The 23,912-nt window shown below is 34.0% G+C and overlaps 1 protein-coding gene across 14 annotated transcripts in view; it reads right to left on the reverse strand.

Moving 5' to 3' along the window:
* Nucleotides 1-23,912, reverse strand: part of LOC144445499 (centrosome and spindle pole-associated protein 1-like) — an 81,401-nt gene that overhangs the window by 9,327 nt on the left and 48,162 nt on the right. For 10 of the 14 annotated variants that reach the window (XM_078135083.1, XM_078135074.1, XM_078135078.1 and 7 more), the window contains 9 exons: nucleotides 23,233-23,382; nucleotides 22,388-22,531; nucleotides 21,448-21,495; nucleotides 20,830-20,889; nucleotides 8,373-8,516; nucleotides 6,287-6,446; nucleotides 5,132-5,257; nucleotides 3,848-3,862; nucleotides 2,506-2,561 (listed from right to left, as the gene is read on the reverse strand). In XM_078135083.1, coding sequence (XP_077991209.1) covers nucleotides 2,506-2,561; nucleotides 3,848-3,862; nucleotides 5,132-5,257; nucleotides 6,287-6,446; nucleotides 8,373-8,516; nucleotides 20,830-20,889; nucleotides 21,448-21,495; nucleotides 22,388-22,531; nucleotides 23,233-23,382 — 903 coding nt within the window. Of the gene's footprint in view, nucleotides 1-2,505; nucleotides 2,562-3,673; nucleotides 3,689-3,847; nucleotides 3,863-5,131; nucleotides 5,258-6,286; nucleotides 6,447-8,372; nucleotides 8,517-20,829; nucleotides 20,890-21,447; nucleotides 21,496-22,387; nucleotides 22,532-23,232; nucleotides 23,383-23,912 lie in introns of all 14 variants that reach the window. The other 4 variants (XM_078135081.1, XM_078135072.1, XM_078135070.1 and 1 more) reach the window with 3 other exon arrangements.

Consider the following 23,912-nt stretch of genomic DNA (forward strand, 5'->3'; position numbering starts at 1 on the left):
CGCTCTGCGTGCAGACGTATCGAGCACTGTACTACGGACAAATCTTACCGCTGACTTCCTATATATATATATATATATATATATATATATATATATATATATATATATATATATATATATATATATATATATATATATATATATATATATATATATATATATATACACATACATGTATATATATATATATATATATATATATAACTTAAAGTTACATAATCTTAATTGCCTTCTTTTTCTAAGGTGTAATGTGTAGTACACTATTTTCAAAAAATAGCTTACTGGGAACTGTTATTATGAATGGAATTTTTTTATGTTGTTAGGTAATGGTCTATACGTAATGGAATATCTCAGACCACAGTATCTCTATAGTGGTCTGAGATAATTTATATGAATATTTCATAAACAATAATAATTGACCCCACTCCCTGTCAAATGACACCACTTTTTGGAACCAAGGGGCCTGTGTCCCCACTTGTTGGAAACCTTGGCAGAACACCGCCGTCTAACCCCCCCCTCTCACCCACCCACCCACCCAACCCCTTTGTTACGTCAGAGCAGCATGTGTCTTTCATCATGGCAGAAGCCATTGAGGTTTGATGAGGGACAGGGCTCAAAATTAATACTGTCACGCGGTACATTTTGCTGCAATGCAATAATAGCTCAGAATATTTCCATCATTTTCAAAATTATGCTTAAAATTGGTAAAAGTCATACTGCATTCCAAATTTCTTGACCAGTTTTTAGCTTTAAATCAGTTGTATTATCAGGGAAATGACCGACTCCATAGCCGTTTCATGACCCATGACATGCATGACCTTTGAAGACATTCCAATGTTTACATTATTACTTTTAATTACTTTTAAACAGTAAATCCCAAAGGGGTTCTGAGTTCTAGAAATGCTTGACATGTTATCTGGTGGATTATTTTGACAAGTTCACACTGAAGAAAAATGTTTCATAGAAGTAATGGTTTATATAAATGAAAATTCATCTAGCACACTGATCAGTGACAATCACGTACGTGTTTCAAAAAGTTGCACACTAAAGTTCAAATTGGATAACTTGAAAACATTGTTAGCGATGGCAATGCCACTTTGATTAATAGGACGAATGTATTAGTACTCCTGATAAAATCACACAATAGTTCATGGCTACAGATATACACCCTTCAGGATGATAAGTATTTAATCATCTTCTTACAAAGTTGTTCTACAGACTTGTCAACCTTGCTAAAATGAAGGAAAGAGACTTGTAACAAGGAAATCAATAAAGAGAAGAGAAATGAAGTTGTATAGAGACTAACAGGACAGAAAGGACAGAGAATAGAACTGAAAAAATACATTTTTTTTTCTTGCCCCCCCCTTTTTTTTATTTCGCCCGCCCGACCCGCCTGACTATTCCATTGGAGATGAGAAACAAAAAAAAAAAAAAACCTCACCCTTATCAGTGAAGCTGGGTTGAAGCAGAATATGCATTGGTTACAGCAATATGGTCAAAATGAGACGTTTTAAGAAAGAAATACATGGGTAAAAGGTGAAATTTCACAACAAAGCAGGACGTTAACTAATAATAAAATGCTTTGGGTGGGAGATTTGAAAGGTTTATGGTATAAATTATCTTTCATGCATGACACTACAGAGGAACAGTACCCTCTGCCTCTCTCCTCAGGGAATGAATGTGAAATGCCACATGACAGGTGATGTAAAATTAATATGCAAATGTAACAATGTATAATCTTTTCTAATTAACATAATAGCATGCTCTAACCACTCATAGTATAATAACATGATTGTACATGAAAGAAAAGCTAAAAAAAGTTTACACATATATTTTGTTTGCTTTTGATGTACAAATATCTGGGTATTTCAAACACAAAATATTATGTGTACACTGTATTTATATTAGAATGCAGTTCATTCATGTACAAAAATGTAGTTGTTATTATATTATAGTTAGGGGATGCTATATTGGTAAAATCATGGTGTGTGCTTGTTTTTCTTCCCCCAAGAGCCTTGAATCAACTCTAATGACATAGCATGGGGTCACCTTGAAATGCGAAAATCTGACAAATTTGGAAAATCACCAGGGGTACTTGGTCTGAATATATTAATAGCATGATTCAAAAACAAGTTTGTCTTTATCTTTTCAACAGATCATTGGACAACTTTGGAGCAAAAACTGATTAAAGAAATGAACAGTAAATTCATAATAAACAAATTCTGTAATGTGAAATTTTCACTGAAAATATTTTTGAGCATTTTGTACCTCAAATTTAGAAAATATATAAATACATGCAATAGTTTCACTTGACCTACATGTACATGTACTTATGGTTGCTGACAATTTCAAATCTTGCTAGAATTAATATATAGGCAAATCTTGGATTTAATATTATTCTAAACATTTGGGGGGGGGGGGGGAGGGTAGGAAATTCATATACAATTTTAATAAGTTGTCTACACTTAATACTGTATCATTTGTCCATTTTTTGTTAAAACTTACCAAACCTATGTCCTTGGGGTTCATTCCTGGCATATCCCTTTCTGTTGATGACCGTCCTGGAAAGAAAGCGTTGTACATGTTATTGTACAATCATATACACATAGATGAATACCAAATATTGTGATGATAACATGCAGTTAGTTCCATGAATGACAAAGATGATTTACAATGAATTTAGTTATTATGACCCATAGACCTAACACGAAGTTAGGGTCTATGTTATGACAAACATAAAAAATTGACTACTTAACTATTCTTAATAAACATGCATTACATTTAACTAATGAATTTTGCAGTGGTACAATTTTCCTGTTTACTTTCATTGACTAAAACTACAAATAAACCAGGGAATTTACTTTCAATTTTACTCTGTATTGCAACTTTGGTAGTACTCTTCGTAGGGTCATAGATCTTGGAGGGGGACCCCTTAACGATCTGTTGTCAGTATACAACTTTCAGTTTCTTTTGAGCACATGATTACAACGGCTGTTTATAAAATTATAAGTACTATAAGAAAGAACCATAATTCAAACCAGTCAGTGGTAAAAGACTTACTACTTTTACTACCAACCATATAAAAGTATGGCGTTTCAAAACGGCAACACAATGTTTCTTAATATGTCTCACACTATTTTTTTTCTTATGAATTACACAAACATAATACAGACACTGATATAGCATGTACGCATATTTATAGTGTTACATTTTATCTAACGGTGAACACAAACAAACAGTGTTGTCTGTGAATATTCCTCGTCTCACCCAACAATGATGTTGATTTGTGTTCACAGTGAGATAAAATTATCATTTTATATGCTTCCACACTATTAGTGTCTGTACTTTGTTTATGTAATTTGAAATAAAAAAAACTTGTGTGAAATAAAAAACATTGTCATCTAATTACTATAGTCTCTTCATTTTGGTAGTAATTAGTGAGAAAACAATAACTACACAAAGTTGCAATACTTGGTAAAATTTGACCCAAACCAGATCAACTCACCAACATTTTATTTTTATTTTTACAACTTTCACCTGTGTACAGATATCTATATATCAATACTATATGGAACTTGCCATTAACATAAGGAAATATAACTATTTTTCTACACTATGTGATGCTTACAACTGAAGAAATGAAAATGATGAAGACTGTTTATTGACGTCATACCTGCATCTCTGAGGGCTGGTTAATAATTAGTGGTATGGGAGAAGGAAGACACAAACATAATAGAGAGAAAATATCAGAAAAGATCACACGGATATGTTAGAAATCAGTATGTGAAGATGATGGTTAGATTGCAATGGAAATCACACATCATACCAATTAAGGAAGTGTCCCTACCTACTTTCTCATAGGCTGTGTAACCATAGCAACATAAGAATACAATATAACATATAGTAACATAAAGGGAGAGAGAGAAAGCAAAACAACAGAAATTGTTATTTATTTGCAAATTAATAAAGATCAAGCAATTTCTACTTTATGCATGTCTACAGGTATTTTTTCTCTCAATACTATTTTTCTAGTAAGATATTACTTTTAAATTATTACTGTGGCCTGGGAATTTAGTCACATGAGACCACAATAGCTGAGTTAATTAGTTTTGTAAGACACGTTTCTACTACACACCAAGTTTATTTTCTTCATCTTATTGCTTTTAATACTGTAGAAACTAGTTTTATAAGACCACAAAGGCTGCAGCTAATTAGTTCATGTAACCTGTATATTATATTTCTCAAACACAATGTATATTTTAAACCGATTTTGTTTTCTTCATATATATAATTCTTAAAATATTGCTCATGGACTTAAAATCAATTATAAACGGAAATGTTAATTCCCACAACCAGAACATACAGGGATGTGTTTATTTGATCAATAGAGTAGGGGGAGGGAGTGCTAGGTATTGTAAATTAGACATACAATGTAATTAGTGTAGGTAACTTGTCGAAGTATAAATATCTAGGGATCTAGGACCCCACAACTCTATTTACTGATTGGCAACTACACATTACAACAATCAAATGTGACCTTAACATTAAGATTAAGGAAGCAATTCATATCCAGACTTTAAAACCATCCATGAATCGTGATGGCGACGTTTACCAACTTCTGGGAATTTGGGACAATATTGTCTGACGTCGTGACTTCATACGTCATACGTCGTGACTTCAGAAAACACTGACGAAGCCATGGTGGATACCTGGCGAAAGCTTTAAAGCTTTAAATTGGTAAGCTAATTAAATTTTGGTGAAATACGAAGTTAAAGCTATCAATTGTGACTTTTACAGTTTAGTTGATTAAATGAAACTTTATTTTGTAACATGACTATTAAAATTGCACAGATATAAACAAACTGATAAAACATAAAGCATCTGTCTCAATCTACATCAGTGGCACCTACTTTTTTTTATGTTGTCTTTGTTGTCTTTAGCAAATTTGTCTTTGGCTAAAGTCTTCTTGTAGCTCATTCAAGCAAATGCATCAGTGTTTTTTCTACAGTTGTAACTCACACATAATACATAGCTATGAATGTACATTTGGGTCAAAAATATTCATCAAACTTTTTATTATTATTATAGTTTTTATGATCAGACATTTTTTTTAAATGAAGTGTTTCCTTACCTCGTCTGATAGCATTTAATTTGTCTTCTTGTTGCTGTATAAGGGCATTTTGTTGTGCTTCTAGTGCACTGTTGTTGTTAGGGTGGTCTGGATATTGTCTACGGAATTCTTGCCTGGATCTACCACCTGTCAAAATACAAATTAAAATTCCGCTTATTGGGAAATTTATCCTGAACATTTCATTATGATGACATTCAAATTTCATACCAATCTCAATACATATCAATATCTTGTATTCATGGAAATAAAAATAGTAGATTTTCCAGTTCCAAAACACATTTTGTTAATAAATATCACTTCTGTGATTATGTTTTTTGCTGATTTCATTTTTACACAATTTCAAATCGTTCATTAATTAAAAGGCAAATATTTGATTAGGATGAAAATGTAATTGTAAAACCACTGTCTGGTAGAGCCATAGAAAAAGTTGGTCCAGTATAAAGTTATTTTATCCTTAAGGCTCTACTGTTAAATAACACTTATCTTAGGGTATAGACTTCATGTCATATTGACCTGTTCAAATGTGTATCATTCTATAGAAGAAAGACACCAGCAAAGAAACAGTCTCTATGCATTTATTCAGAGTTGAAGTTGATATTACTCTGGTAATCAAGGCTTCCGTTTACTAACTTAGACAGACACAAACTAAAACTATTTGTTCCATGTGATAGATTACACAAGTGGGTGATAGTGGTTATTCTGTTGTGCAAGATATAATCACCTCTTGATCAAGATAGTGTAAAGAATGTAATTCAAAAACAATACACAGTACAGTCTGTTTCGTGTAGGGTCTATGGTATAATCCAATAGCTTTCAGAGAGCCGCCCTCCTTAGGTCTATGGTATAATCCAATAGCTTTCAGAGAGCCGCCCTCCTTAGGTTTATGGTATAATCCAATAGCTTTCAGAGTGCTGCCCTACTTAGACTACCAACATCTGATATATAGATTATCACTGTTGTATCAACATGTTTCAACAAGAGTTTAAGTTTATCTCTTAGTTAGTAAACAGAAGCTGCCTCGATTACCACAGTTGTATCATTGCAGTGTATATGTATACATGTGTATATATATAAACACATCTTGAGATGTTATAGTATGAAGTGACAGTAATTTTTTAATTCGTTATATTTCATAATGATTCATTCTAGACATACCTCTGTTTTTAAGGTTGTTGAAGTCTGACAAATTATTAGGATCTGCAGGTTCAGCCGATGCCCTTCTAGGATACACAGCTTCTTTGTTTCTAGCCATCTCAAAGACATCTACTTGAGGTGTACGTCTTCTGTGCCTGTCTGGTTGGTCATACTCATCATACTGTATGGAGAAATCATGAAATGTGGTAGTGAGAAAGAGAAGTGGGTACAACATTTATAAGATTTCTACACAAAATACAATTTCACTGTCATCATGAACAGTAGTGGTTTGGGAAATGAGAAAGAGAAGATGGTACACAAGTTATACTGTATATAATATTTCTACATATTTGAAGCACTGAGGTCTGAAAAAGTATACATGTATGGCCATAATCAGTCACTAAAAATTAGTGACTGGTTAAGAAAGAAGTTCAAAAGTAACATTATCATGGCAAATGTACTTAAAGATACATGTGAAGAAAAAATGCAACTTTGTTGTTTACAAAGCTTGGTAATACACATATACCATTTATTGAGTTATCAAGGTAGTAAGTGTAATTTGCATATATTGTCCTGACAGCCACAGTGTGGTCTATATCTGTATACATCTACATTGTATATATAGCAATTGCCCCATCCCCTCTATCTATCCATCACACGAGGCACCCCTCTGTCACATGATGCACCCCCCTCTATCACACAAGGCAGCCCCCCCCATATTTATCACACACACGAGGCACCTCGTCTATCTGTCACACACGAGGCACCTCCCTCTATCACACAAAGCACCACACAGATTTATCACACACATGAGGCACCCCTATATATCGCATGAGGCACACCCCACCACTCTTCATGTACTGTTGTTCACCTGTAATTTATCAACAAGTTCAAGTTCACCGAGTTTGACCTGTCAGTCTGTATACATTTTGTACATGTATATACATCTCTCACACACTTGCCCCCCCCCCCCCCCCCCCATCGATCATCACACACACAAGGCACCCCTCATCCTCCTTGTATTGTTCACCTGTAATTTATCAATCAGTTCAAGTTTACTGAGTAGTCTGTTAGCTTTTTTAGATGTAGCATCATTAATTTTCAATTGGTCTTGCATCTCATTCATCTTCAGATCAACATATCTCAACAAATAGTCTAACTTGATCATTATCTCCTTATTACTGGTCTCTTTAGATTTGTTCTCAATTTTCTCTGGTAAATTCACAGTCTTTGACTCAGATTTAGCAGTCTTAGCTTTTAACTGATCTGCCAATTCTCCCAATTTAGTGTTCATAGCTTGGAACATTTGTAGAAGTTGAGTGCCAACATCTCCACCCAATCCTGATGCCTGTGTGGAATTGTTATCTTTCGGATAATCTTTCACTGGTTCCTCACTATTTTCAGATGTAAAATTAGCCAGTACTGTATCTAGTTTAGACTCCAATTTCTTGGCATCCTCTTGGCTTCTGCTAAGATCTTTTATTTTCTCACTCAGCAATGACCATTTATCATTAACGTCCGTCAAAATATCTAACACCTTGTCTAGCTGCTCGTGCATGCCTGTGTCTTTTTCTGCCATGACCTTGCACACACTGGTTACATTGATCTTGAAGCCCTTCTAGTTAATGACCTTGAAGCGGGATGACCCTGAACTTGCAGTCCTTGTTATTTGACTTTGATACATACACAAACATCTTCAGCTCATTTGGGAAAACAACACAATCCTTCCTCAGAGCACAAATTGATACGTATCCATGGCAACATTTTTGACACACAACAGTATGTTCCAACAAGAATGTTAATTCACCAGGTGAGGAATTTGACTGTCAGCTACGAGACGTTGCAACAAACCAAGAGCAAATTGTAAAGTCTATCTCCAGATCCAACATAGCTGCTTGATTAATACTTGCTGTTCGGCAGTGTTGAAACGAGTCTCTGTTTGTAACACAGGAATTTAAACTCTGTCAATCAATAGCCTTCACATCAGCATTGATTATAAGTCTAGAGTGCTAATCAATGGCTATGAAACTATTACATAGAGACGAGATCTTAGTGTACTTTGCGATACTCAATACTTTGATCAATGATCACACCTCCACACACTTACTTGTTTGTTTTGCAGTTGTTGTTGGATACGTGACTGTTCATCACGTAACTGCCGTCGCATCGCAGACAACGCATGAATAACGTCCTGATTGTCACCTATTCTGGACCTTGTAGCTGGCAGGGGAGGGGAAACAGATCGTCTATCCTGTAAGGGGAGAAAAATTAATTTACTCAACATGTGACCTAATTCACATTCAGTGCAAATCAATTCAGATATTGATTGGATTATCAACACAGTCCACAAACATAATACGAAATGAAATATTTATAAAGAAATATGTCATTAGCAGCTGCTTAATTATACACCACATTAAATTTTCTGTGAAATTGGCCAATTTGGTGATTATTAAAATGCAATTTAAAAAAAAAAAAAATTCAGGAAATAGTTCAATATACAAGTCCTAATTATTGCAGTTTGAAAGTTGCTTTGTATTTTAATCTTTGTTGTCATGGATACCATTGTAAATAGAAAAAAATCAATATGTAAATTAGTTATAATTGGCTGAGCACAGAAATAAGTTATTCTCTATATTATATGTAAAGGTTATACACTGCCAGATGTTATATACTTTCATTGTAAAACAAAACTGCAAAGTTGTGACTAAAATGCCTTTTTTGTACATGAACACAATGTACAAGTCAGTGAAAATTAGTCTTTGAGAAATACTTTAAGATTGTAAAATCACAAAAAAATTTCATGATGAAAATATCCAGGTTTACAGTAAACTGTGACGTAAACTTGATGGTGTTGATTTTTGTTCTACAAATCTAAAAATCACTCACAACTAACTAATGACGAAAATGTTATTTCAAATGTAATAAAGACAAAACAAGCCTAAACGTAACAACATAAGTGATATCATCTCATGCACTGCATCTTGGAACTGGAAAATTGACTATTGCTCCCAGCATATATGAAGAATTGAAATTGTTCCCAATCATACACTAGCATATATGAAGGGTAGTCTGGATGACTAGCCTGTGGTTCTAACCACGGGTATAAATTGTAATGATACTGTATAGGAACTAGACTATATGAAGGGTACCAAACCATCAAAATCTTCAGTCTAATGTACACTACAATCATTAGACTTCAGCAGGATGTACTAGAATACACTCTGACCTACACATACCTCATGTAAATCCTCCAATTCTGGGTCCTGAGGTTAGCACATTATGAAAGGATTGGAAATGGGATAGGAAGTGTACAATGTATACTGTGGGTTATGTGTATGAAAGCCAACAAGTAGTAATGACAGAAAGCACAGCTTATTACAGCATTACTCCGTGAAAAGGCAAGAATTAATTTTGTTTTCAGATCAGAACCATTTTTTTACACTGTAAATTATTTCTCTGACATATTGAAAACTTGTGAACTCTCAATCAGCTCTGTTCCATACCCAATAACTTATAATAATATGTACATAAGCCAAAGTGTCTGCTACAAATAAAGTGCTCTGCATTTAAATGTGTTTTCCATATTTAACTCTTTGCTCATGCTTAGTGTTGCACATATTCTAAACTACTACTACTACTACTACTGCTGCTGCTACTACGACGACGACGACTACTACTACTACTATACTACTACTACTACTACTACTATACTACTACTGTACTACTACTACTGCTACTACTACTACTACTATTACTACTACTACTACTTCTAATCAAACTAGTCTCTTTAGTTCACCGCACAAGAGTACTTCTACTACATAGAACATGACATACAATGTTTATTCACCATGCTACTACCTAGTACCTCTCTTGACTATATAATAAGCATAACACTACACCATGCTACAACTAACACTACTAAATATATAGTAAACATATGCATGAAAAAATGTGATGTTTCTGGTGGTGAGATTTTGAGATTTATCAAAGGCTTAGGGTTACATGAGAAGCATGATATAGTTAATCTATTCTAACAGTAACATTACACAGTACAAAGGTTTTATTTTCAGTGTTAACTTAGAGAGGTAACAGAAAGAGAAGATATCACACCAATGTGAGTACCTGATTTAGATCAGCATTATTAGAACAGAAAAGAATCTAGGAATATGCACCATGGGACGAATGATTTTGTATAAAGTATGACTTCAAAAGTCAGTAAAACTTTGTCAGATGAAGCTTACACCAAGTCCATTACAATAATACAGGTAAGATAGGATTTATCTATCATTTCATTCCAAAGTAATACACAATATATTGGCACCAATTTTCACAGGGGAAAACGTGTGTTGTTCGGTAGAGTCAAATTGAACGACACTCTTCTTACTTACAGCATGGTAAATTTAATCAAACCCTGAATGGGTTTGAACCCCAGCCGCAATGGTAATAGACATGTGGTTTAACCACTAGGCCACAGATGACCCCGATGATTTATTGAAACAAAATAATGCTTTGTGTTTATATACTCCTGAAATCTGCATTGGGACGGCAGTTTTTTTTCTAGCTTATTTGGAAGACCTTGGTGTGAAGATTTCCTGAGCACAGTACCAGCTGATTTGAAATATATGTTGTTTTTTTAGGTGCATGCTTCATAAAGCTTACCCTAGGATTGCTATCTGGTGTTCTGGCAGTACTCTATATGGATGGAAATAAGAAATGGAAGCTTGGCATGATTTTTATTTTATCATGAGTTTATGCAGTGACAATTATAGCATTTATCCGCAATGCTGAAAGAAATGCAGCTCTGAAAGAAATGTTATTTTGCAGTGCCTGGGCTTTTTTGTACGCTGTAAGGCCTGAAATATTTAAACTGCATCATGAAAAGTTATCTGATATGAGCAAAATGAAGGAATGAGAGGAAAGGTAAGATTAGAAAGATTAAATGTTGACTTACCTGATTCACAGTAAACATGTTGGAAATTTAAAATGAAATATTCCTGTGCGCTAAGCAAGATATGCACGAGTGAAAACTGATGTTTGAAAAGAAAATTTCATGCATTTTTATCCAAGAAACATTGCATATTAAGTTGATTGCTATATCAATATGTAACTCACAGTAAATTTTAAAGGAATATGGAAATAATGAGAGATCGATAAAAAATAGTTCAGATTTTGCAATATTTCAGTAAAATTCCAACATGTTTACTTTTTCATTCTAAGATAGTTGTCAAAATTCCATATAGGATAAAACCATGACAGTCCGGAGTATGAAGCTCATAGCTATGGCATACGATTACATTTCACACTTTCATCAAACTTACCTTTTGCAATTTTTCAGCTCTTTTGTAAGAATCAGACTGAAGGGTGGGGAGGGAATTCAAAATTTTAACATTCAGGTGTTGACATGTATATCAACATTCAATCAGACGATAACATACACATCACATATCAAACTCTTAACTCTTTTGTTTCGAAATAAGTTTTAGTTTGAAAACTGTTAATTTTACTCTTACAAAAACAAAGTCACTGCAGTTACACTTACTTTAGTATGTTAATTAATAATTTGAAAATCTTTGAACGGTATCACTGACTTAATTTTTTTTCAGCCAATTTCATATTAGGGTATTTAGCTTACTTGACTTAAACATTATTCCAAATTTGTTACATTGTGGTATATACATATATAGTAACTATTCTATATATGACACATCAATTTCTAATTCTATGATATATATTCGACACTGCAAAGTCACACAAAACTAAACTTTGCACAACAAAACCAAACACAAAGTAAAGCAAAAAACTAAGCAGCAACACACAAAAAAGCTTCTTACTTCTTTGGTTAAATTTGTGAGGAAGGAGAAATAATCAGTCTCCTGTTGCATGCAAAGAAACAAATATATATCAATGTCACATGCAAGGATAGCTTGAAATTTAAGGGACAAGTCAGATATGTTGTGGTATAATGTCAGGGTTTCTATCCCAAGTTCTTGCTCTAGTGTAATCTCATCTATGGAGTCATTAGGTTTACATAGACTATTTTTTTTCATCATCGTAAATCAGAGCCTCTCTTATGACACCATCCATTTATGCACTGTCAAAAGATATTTTGATTTGTCACAGAAGAAAAATCAGCTCTGGTTTGTAAGAATGATTTTTTCGTTCACGACCAACTTAGTATAACTCTACAAGAGAACTGCTTTCACTTCAACTGTTTCGCACTTCTAAATTTTAATCCTAATCCAAACTGAACCTTTACAGAGTCATTGGGATTATAAATGATTGGTCGACTGTTCTAGGTATGTTAAGTAAATAGTACTCCATTCCAAGAATTAAAATGTGATTACAACTCAAAATATCTCTCTGACTTGCCCCTTTAAACAAAGTTGATGATTTAAATAATCACAGAAGATTTCATGATTTATGTCGATTTATATTTGTATTATGATTATGAAGTTGTTGACAGTTAAACAATTACTGGTTCTATTACTTTTTTCTTTCTTTTTAGAACACTTAAATATCAAACTTTTTATCAGATGCATAACTTGACACAAGCATTTGGTTCTAGGTTAGAATTCTATAAATGTACAGTATAGCAAACAAAGTATTGTTTAGTTAGGTTTTCCCAATAGTGATATTGATCGAGGATCAATATTCCTTCATCTTTCTCTTTAGAATACTTCAGTTTCATTTTATACTTTTGTTAACATAGTTTGAAATATATAGTTGTTCTTCCTTTTCTAATTAATAATGAGTAACATTATAATGAGTAACCTAAGTAACACACAGCAGGGGCAGCATTACTACTTACAGGACTACCACTTATCTATTGCAGCACAAACAGCAGCAGAGGTTGCAGCATGCAGCAAAATAAAAACACAAAACCAAAGTCAGTACTATATACATCAGCAGCGGCATTTCATGCACATATTTAAACCAGAGTCAGTACTATAAAGCATTTCACTCAACACACAGGTTATTGAACTGCTCTCAGGTACAATATCTTGGCAGGTCTAGTGTAAAGTACAGAATTATGTTCTCACATCAAACACTTTTAAACTCCAAAATAACATCAAGAGACACACTATTAGTCTAACTGATAATATAGACTATTAATTTTAAAATTGTTTATAAGCATTTCTAGAAATTTCTTGACTCAAACAATTATTTAATATTTTATCATCATGCTTCTGAAGATTTCTTTGCGTTCTTTAATGTTTTGTATAATTGTTAATTGTTTTTACAGATTGAGATTATTGTGATATTTATATTTATAAATATTGCGTATTACATTTTGATATTTAGAAATACCACACCACACGCCACACAGTTTAACATGCAACAAAAAGCTTACAGCTCTAACTGGGGAATCTCTCCTTGATCTTCGAGGCTATATAGATGGGTGATGGATGGAAAGAGAATTGTGGTTATAAGTACACAATTTGATCATAAACTTGAGTCTATTTATTCAACTGTTTGTAGTGATGGCAGGGGGATGATGTAAAAAACTTCTAATAAGGTGACTTGTTATTCTCTCTCTCTAGCTTGTTTTGTATCCCACCTTCCAACTATGTCTGTCTTGCTCTGTCTGTCTGTGTCTGTCTCTGTCTGTCTGTCTGTCTGTCTGTCTGTCTGTCTGTCTGTCTGTCTGTCTGTCTGTCTGTCTGTCTCTCTCTCTCTCTCTCTCTCTCTCTCTCTCTCTCTCTCTCTCTCTCTCTCTCTCTCTCTCTCTCATTTTATCATATGCAAAGTTTTGAGTCAAACAAATGAAACAGTAGCTAGTTATATTGACACAACCTTCTACATAGCTAGTACCGTTACATGTGACACATTTATTCTACTATTAAATATTGATAGCAACCAATAATGTAAACCTAACCAATATTGACACTATTTCAAATAACCCAACTTCTATTTCATAAATTTTAATGTGATCTTACTTTTCTTGGTGCCATAGCCTTGATTTCACTTTCCTTTTCATTTAAACAGAACACAAGAGAAAAAAATTAGAAAAGAAATCCCACACCATTCAAAATCACTTCAACAATATACAGATTTTGCTTCCAAATCCCTCAGTACATTTGGACTTTGGAAACATTGGCAATAGTTTTTGTTCATTCATGTTTGTGTGAATGACTGCAGTATAAGTTTTTGTCAAGGCCTAAAAAAATTGTGTCATTCCAATTACGCTCAATTTCACAATAGTTGGGGTCTACAGGTAGATTAGATTTTTTTTATATGTGAGTGTCTAGTTCAGGTAGTTATGTTTTCTGTTGTTTTCTATATGGTCTCTGTGTTATTGGTTTCTTCTCATCAGATGTACAGCCATTACAGATTGGAAGAACAGTTTTATATTGTCTTTTTAAGTTAATGGCAGTTGCCACATCCACTATTTCTCATGAGACTTCACAATTTTTGTAATTTTATTTTTTCACAAATGTTTAAAAAAAAAAAAGTTTAGAGTCGGCAGTGAAAAACAAGGTGGGGTTGGGTACCTGGAACCTAACATTTTTTTTAGGCCTAATGTTATGAGACTTTTTGAGTTAAGTATATATGACATTGAACTTTTGTCAGAATTTTTGCAGCAGCAAAGGAAGACGGTTGATGCAGCTAGCAGGAAAGCAGAGAGATGATAATCGTGGGATACAATGAATAAAAGCTACTTTACCTCTGAAATTATGTATATCTTATACATGTATAAACATACCTCTGAAATATCCTAACAAATTTACTCTCTATTTTTAAATAGTGTTTTCTGATATTTCAATCAAATTACACCATAACTATATACCATGTATCTTATTTCAAGTGTAGTCATCACAAACAGCTCACTTTGTTAATATTCTGACACCAAACATTTAGTCATCAGTCAAATGTTAAAACTTGAGTGTACTTGTACTATTCTGAACTCATAACATTTTTCAATCACAGAAAAAATTTTCTGAAATTTTTTCCAGTTGCTTACTTTACTTTTTACTGGCTTCCAGTCATCATTGTGCTTAGCAATTTCAAGAGAAAACAAGAAACATATCAGACCGATTTCTGAATTCCTAAAAGTTATGAGGAACACTGCAGGTATAGTCTGAATTATATTATAACATTATAACATGAATATTAATTAGTTCAAGAACATTAATATCATCTAGGACTCCACTTACAAATGTACAGTGGGGAGACACCAGATTACACAACTATTTTTTTGGGGAAACCCCACAGCATGAGTGATAAAAGCCAACAACACTCGGCAATCACGAGTAGCATTATTGTATGTTGAACTTGGAAATCTACATGTTCTATCATGAGGAGTGAAGATTGAAAACTTGAGAAAATCTGTGGTTAGTTAGTGGTCAATATGTTTAAACATTTCAGATCTAACACCTCAAGATTTAGAATACAAACAAATTATTAGATCAAGTTTCTCCTCAATTCGAAGAACAACTTCACTAAAACAAATGACTTGTTAGTTGAGTACACTGGAAAACACCTCAAGACTTAAAACACACACAAATTATTAGATCATGTTTTTCCTCAATTCTAATGAAAACTTGACTATAAAAACAAGTGACTTGCTAGTTGAGTAGACTGGAAAACACCTCAAGACTTAGAATACACACAAATTATCAACACAAGTTTCTCTGCAATTCCAACTAAAAACTTGACTAAAACAAGTGACTTGTTAGTTGAGTAGACTGGAAAACATGTCTTACATGGTCCAATAGAATACTTCCTGAGTCTGAAAATAACTCATTAGGATTGTCCAGTTTATTCGCATGATTGAACAACTGTAGGTAGTTAAGAAATAAAATAATGAAAATGAAATCATCGTCGCAAACCACAGCCTTTTTACGACACCGTCCATTACGTGTTACCATTTAACACAGGGACTTGCAAATCAGACTTTAAGATGTAAATACTTGCTCATGACTACTGATCATAAAGAACTTTTTTATTATCATATTTAACCTTTCAAAACTCTAATAACTGCAAAATATGTTAATAATGATATCACGACACACATTCGGAAAAAGTTCCATGAAAAATAGTTCTGACTGTTTACGCATGGATTTTTGTAAGTTAATCTCTACTGATCCATTCTAACTTTTCAAAATTCCACTATATTGCATACATATGTGTTACTACATCAAAACAGGATACATGCTTTGCAATGAAACTCTTGGTGTTTTTTAGTGAATACAAATATGTAAGACAAAGTTTGTAATATGAAGGGCACACAATGTAAATGCAATAATTCTGACACAAAACTAAGAACTCAACTTGGTGTTTATATTAGTTGAAAGCACTGCAATGACATGACAAACAATAATTATGTTAATTTTTTAAAAAAAACATAAGCTTACTTGTGCTGCTTCTCCATCGCCAATTTTTTTCTTTGAGGTTAAAAAATGAAATAAAAGCTTGCTGTAAAACTTACTCTTTTTCACCAAGTAATTGATAAGATTTTCAAAACTTTGCAGGATTTAAAATAGTCTTGTAAACCCTGTCTAATTCCATCACTTTGTAAACCAACTTCCTGTGAATTCCAACTTTATAATTATCTCCCAATATCATGCAAAGACATCCTTGAATACCCAACACTGTCTATACTGGATACCAATCACACTAATCAATCCAACCACTGTCATTCACAATGCAAATTCACTGAACAACTGACGTCCCAAGTCTGTGTTCTCACTCCATTCACATAGACATAGCTTGGTATTTTATACGATATGGAAATAAAAGTTGTCAATTTGTTGATCAACTTCAACTTTGTACTTGTGTCTTTTATGCTTAGTACACTCTTTGATACAATTATAACTTCATACAATTTATCCTTTTACTATTTTGATTACTTTGATTACTTGTAATACCCTGGTAGTTGAAACATTGGTTTACTAAGATAAATACAAACTAAAATTATTGTCACAACATGTTGATACAACATAGATAAGCTATTGAACGGATATTGATTTAATTATAGTCTCAGTAGGGAGGCATCTATGAAAACCAGTTTATTTAGTGTTACATGAAGTTGCAGTGCTGTTTTGGGACTGCCAATGTTTACACTGTGGTGATTAGAATCACGCAACAGAGGAATCGATATCGCCCACTCGTGTAATCTACCACATTGAAGAGCAATATATTTTGTTTGCACATATCTTAGTAAACTGAAGGCTGGATTACTAGCATCATATCTATGATACCTATCAGACCACTAAATAGTAAAATTAGGAAATTAAGAACTGCATGTAAAAGTTGATGTGATTTATACCTTTCCATTTAACCTGTCCACTTCATGTATAAGAGCTTCTAGATGAGCTAGCTTCATTTCTGGACATACTTGCAATGCAAGAATTCTGTCTAAGTGTTTGATAGTATTGAATGACTGGTAGCCGTGTTCAGCAAAACTCTTGGCATAAAACACCATATCTGGATCAATATTACGTAACCAGTCCACAATGTTGAAATGAACCTGATAGTCCATGCAGCATTAAAAGTGTGAAATATATGGAGTTTTTATCACTGGTTATGAAATACACACTGTAGTGTGTTTATCTCTTCAGTACCTTTAGTGAATTCTACATTTGTGTTATATGTTGTCCTGAGCCTTTAAAAGGACTTGTTAGTTTTTAGAAATCATACACAGCATAGCACACTAACTTGTAAGTAGTATTTTGTACAAAAGGTTGCACAAAGTATCAAGGTACAAGATTTGTGACACTTGAGGGCATTGTTGCAATTTTAGTGGAAAGTTTTAAGTAAGTTAGATAGCACGCACAACATATCAAACTAAGTATTTGAAACCATGACATGAAACAGTCAATTTGATATATTAATGATGTGATAACTGGAGAAAACATTCAGAAACTGACTCGGACATGACGAGTTAGTGATTATTATAATGGACATACCAATTTACATCACTCATTCACACAGAAAGATTGAAATTATGTCGTTAAAGAAAAACATTCTTATATGTGAGAGTGAATCTTAATGGACTCTGGGTTCATGATTACTAATGAAAATTTCTACAATAGCCCACCCATGATGATGCTGACATGATGTCAGCAAAAATTTGGTATTTGCTCCAAGAATTTTTTTTGACTCTCTGAGTAGAAACTTTCATTAGTAAATTCTTAAATGTTACTATATACTTGAGAGTAGAAATGTTTAATTACAGTGCTCCATTTTACATCCACTGGTTCATCGTCAGGCCATTCCTCTCGCATTTTATGGTAATCCTCATCAGAATACTCTCGTAATTTATCCGTGGCATCCAGACTATTCCTTGGGGTTTGCTTTTCTTTTATGGGATGTGAACGTAATTTTTCCATGGGACTTAACCTGGCATTTTGTGATGGAATTTCGCGAGGGATACGAGGTGACCCTGCAGGTTTTTCACGAGGTACCCGGAATTTATCCAGGGCATCTAACTTGGCATGCTCATCTGGAATATCATCTTTTTTCCCTAACTGTTGAGGGCGTTTCTTGTTATTTTTTCCCGGATTGTATGAAGATCTAATTGGTTCATCACTGCTTTTGGGTTTATACCTATCCTTCCATAATTTTTCCCTTTCTAACTCTTCCATTGTTTTTCTCCTGTACCGATCGGATAGATTCCATGGAACATCCAGGGAATCCTGGTATCTGGGTGTTTTTATGTTGGGATTATCTACCTTTGGTTTGTTATCCCGGGGACTTGCTCTGGAAGCTATGGATCGACCTGACTGTTCCCTCTCTGTGACTCTAGGACTTAATTCTATGTCGTCTTTTTTAGGTTCTGGTTCAGGTTTAGGCGAGTTTCTAGGTTTGGGTTCTGGTTTAGGTTTGTATCGAGGGTTCTCCTTCATATGCAGCATGCAAAAAAGTGAAAAAAAAAGCAAGCAAGCAAAATGATGAAATGTGAGTATTAAGGATGGTATGTTGGATATGAAATATCAAATGTTTTGATGTGTAAAAAGGCGATGTAAAAGGTTATTAAATAAAAGCAAGTATACAAGTAGAAAAAGTCAATTCAGTAATCAATGGCACTTAGCAGAGATTGTGCTGTATTTGTTTTGTCAAATGTGTGATGTGTTTCACAAACGTTAGGATTTGAAATAAACTGAATTTACACATCTGTCTTCAATAACATAGAGGTGGGCAGGATAAGTATATTAAAGAAGTTTGCTTTGTTGTGTTTATATATATTACCTACTTTTTAATAGCTCACAGGAACATACACAAATTATGATTGTAAGGAATGATAATATACTCTTTTGTGTCAAACATGTATGATGTACTGACCGAATGTTTTGCAAATTGAAACATAATTATCAAGAAACCTTTCAGACATCTTACTGACTTCAAGTAGAGTTATTTGTTTGGTTTACAATGCTGAGAATGTCACACACTTAATGCTGAGATTGTCTACTGTGATCAAACATTGACAACTTGACACACACACACACACACACACACACTCACATATATCAAAGCAAACATGTAAACACACATTATATACATATCTCTTTACAACTTCATTGATACATTTGAAATATACCCACATACACAGTGTACTCAACAAAGTGAATTTTGGACCCCAATCAACAGGCAATTCACACAACTTCATCTTCAAAACCCGACTTACCTTTGAAAAAGGCCTGGAGTAAATGTCTCCCTAAGAAGTAAATTATTCATGAAAATACAGCTTGTGAAATAAAATATGCCAACCACACTTTTCAACCCAAAACGGCAAAAATTTTAAGTTTAAATCACTATCAAAACACACTTAATTTTCTTTCTGAATGTTGATGAACTTGAAATCACTTGTCAACAATCAAAAAGAATGAGAAGAAAAACTTTAACACTGAAAAAAAGGAACATCTATTAATGTGCTGTGCTTTTTGTGCCAGTACACACCATGCAAAGGGACACTACACAATAAAACTACAGATCACTCAAAAATGAAAGGGTTGGTGTAGGGAACATAGTAGATAGTATGAATATCACTGCATACATCTTTATTAGTATAAAACAAAAGTTCACACTGTTTGCACGTTGGGGGTGTACGTCTGTAACCACTTCTAAAAAAAGGTTTTGGTCATTTGTATGTTGAGGGCGCTAGCCCAAGCAATAGTTGGTGGGTGTGTGCTGAAGCACAACTCCTCTCGAACACGAGTTTGACATGAAGCTCAAATGGCAAAACCAATGATGTTTCAGTGCAACAGCATGGTAAACTAACGTAACCTTTATACTATGCATTTGGAATTAAACAGAAACAAACACAAAGAAAAAGTGGAAACAGAAAATAACAGTGCTGATGATTATTGCACGTTGAGGGCGCTATATTTGCTTCGGGATGACATCTTAGAAAAGAAAATCATGCACGTTTCAGTGCAATTGTCTTATCCTAAACTCAAAATTAGAAAATCGTATTTATAGCAAATACATGAACACATCTAAACAAGAAGAATAGTTATACCAGTGCAATGAAGGAATTAAGGTGGGTAACAGAGGTTGGGTAATTAATTTTAACACAAAAATAAAATTAACGTTACTGGGGAAAGGGTTAACATCCCTACCTTAGCAGGTTGTATGGGTCGGTCATCAGGATCATTGTCTGTATCAGTTGGAATCTGTGCCTTTACAAAGGGGAGGGCAGAAAATCAAATACAAGGTCAAAGTGCAGGGATGGTTAGGTGTTATATGGTAATTAATAAAATAAACAAATAAATATATGATACCAACATGCAACCAACAACGTATTCAATTCCGTACAGTGTCAATGTATTCGTCTATAGTAATGTAAGTTACAACAGCTACATTTTGAAAGCACTTGACTGCTTCTCTGGTAAGTCATGCAAGTTATTCACATACGTATCATCGGCCTACTATGTTATTTAACTTTCATATCTCATGCAGCGACAAGGGATGGGGGAAGAGGATTGTTGGTACAGCGTCATCAGGAATTGTGTTGATCAAGAAGTTTGACCCTTAGTAGTATGTGTATTCAGGATAGGAGTCACTAGTATATGTAATATATTTTTATATAAATAGAACACAGGGATAATAGCACATCTGTGAACATACTATTAATTAAAACAAAAAAGGCCGCTGTCAATAAATCCCACTGTTTTTTGGGGGAGAGTGGTTTTGTATTGAGGGTTTTTGATGGCACTTTTACATAGACTTGTTCTTACCTTAGGTCTGAGTGCAGGTATTGGTGGAGAAGCAACTCTTCTAGTATTCTGTTGAAGGAAATTAACAATGACAACATTATATAAATGTATATGACCATATGAATTTGCTAAGACTTGTGAGTGGCTCAGGACACAGTATGTTACAGCTCAGTACAGTACGCTACAGTTTAAGATATTTGAGTGGGTTAGCATCAGTCTAGCGCATCAGGAGAGCTCAGTGTTAACATGACTGGCAGTAACAACACCAGCATGTGTTAGGAACTACATGTAGAAGCATTGTTAACATTAGGCTAGCCGATACTAACATCAGGTTGACACTAAACTAGCAAACTTGAAAGGAATTCTTGAACTGTACACTGTACCAACGTAGGATGGCTTGTGTTACAACACTGGTAATCCAGCCTTCAGTTTACTATCCCAGGACAGACACAAACTAAATATATTGTTCTTCAATGTGGTAGATTACACAAGTAGGTGCTAGTGGTTCCTCTGTAGTGTGATTCTTATCACCACATGATCATGATAGTGTAAACAATGGAAGTCCCAAAACAGCACTGTAAGTTCATGGAACTCTAAATAAACTAGTTTTCAGACTATAATTAAACCAACGTCCATTCAATCACTTATAACTGTTGTATCAACATCTTGTGACAATAGTTTGTGTCAATCTTAGAAACCGAAGGCTCAACTACCAGATTAATAACCTGCAGAGTAGTATAATCTCATATCAAATGCTACCACTAGATGGCGCTATTCATGTAAATAACTTCCTGTACTAATGATTGTTTATGTTCAAAATTATATGAATGTTGAAACATGTTTCTTTTTAAAGAAATACTAAAATTAAACATTATCTGTTTCTCTTTTTTTTAATTTCATAAGTTGTCTGTAGTCTGTTTTCTATCTGATAAATTTCATAAGTTACGGAGTTGTCACTTACTTCTGCATCTCTACGCCGTCTTTCCTCTTCTTCTCGTCGTCTCAAATCATCTGACCTTTGATCATCTGCCTCTCTTCTTAACCTATCTTGCTCCTTTCTCTTGTTTTCAGCTTCTTTGGCAAGTTCTTCATTTCGTTGACGGGCCTGTTTAAGTTAACAATGATGAAGGAATACTTGTAAGAGTTGACATAAAGATCAAAATGGCTTTTCTTTAAAATCCATCTTTGTACAATATCTTCTACAACCAGCGACAAGCAAGTATTTACATGTGGGAACTTATAAGAAACAGGGAAAGTAAACACATGAATTTGGCACATGTTGAAAGTAACGAAACAAGTATAATATTTCATCATTTGATGAACACAGTTTCATGGCCTCTTTACCGAATCGCTCACATTCACAGGTGAATTTCAACTCCCCTGGCATTTCATTTGCATGTAACGGGGGGCATAAAACTTCTCATCAAGCCAACCATATCTCTGTAAATCCAACAATAGGGGCCTGAAGCTGGCCATATTTGTTTACAAATATTTATTTTATTTGTTTAATTTTCCATTTTTTTTTAGCTTTAAAAAAATTTTTTTTTTTTCCTTACAAGGTGCCATGTAATAAAGTAATGATTTGAAAAGCTGGTGTTGTGGTTTTTTTTCTAAATCAATTTTAACTGTCCTTTTGTTGGTGTCATCTTGGCTAATACATCCATGGTGTAAGAAACCAGCTTTATCATGACTACCTTATTACTTATTAATGAGTTAGTTCGACTGAGCGCCCTCAACTGCTGACCCTCCCTGGAGACCTCTTACAATGAAAATATTTGTTCTGGTAAATGAAAAACACATGCTTACCTCTTCCTCTTTCTTTCTCTGTTTGTCCTGTTCGAATTCAAATTCTCTTTGCATCTTCAAACGTTCTTCTTCAATGCGTCTATTTTCTCGTTCCTCTTCCTGTCGTATTTTATCTCTCTCCTCTGCCTCTTTCCTTTTCTTTTCTTCAACCTTACAACAGATGATATCAAGATGGTAAAGCACTCCTACCAAGTACTAATTTATCAGTATATTGTGAGTGGAGGTGTAACTGGTAACGATACTGTATAGGAACTAGACTAGTATATTTAATGCAGTGTTCTACCTAGAACTGTTTTCAACCTACAGCTCAATGACCAGTGACAGCCCCTGTAGATGTTGTCCATCAGGCAAGGAATATAATGTGGTTTTGTTGCTGTTTTTTATAACATTTCTGCATTCAAGAATTTTTTTTTTTTTTAAATATGATTATCAGTTCATGTAGAGGAAGTTATAAGAAGTGGGATTTGTGAACTTACAACCTTTTTCAGGTGAAAGAACACCACCACAACCCTGCTAACAAGGAGGCACTGTATGTGCACACACAATGTCACCACGGGGAACCATACACAGAGACTCAAATTCTTGCTAGTTTCAATTAAATCGAAGTATGCACATGTAAGTCGAAATCTGAGCATGCACTATGATGATATTCGATAGCTTCTTTTGTTCCATTAACATTG

This window comes from Glandiceps talaboti, chromosome 14 (assembly GCF_964340395.1).
Source record: "Glandiceps talaboti chromosome 14, keGlaTala1.1, whole genome shotgun sequence".
Classification (NCBI taxonomy): Eukaryota; Metazoa; Hemichordata; class Enteropneusta; family Spengelidae; genus Glandiceps; species Glandiceps talaboti.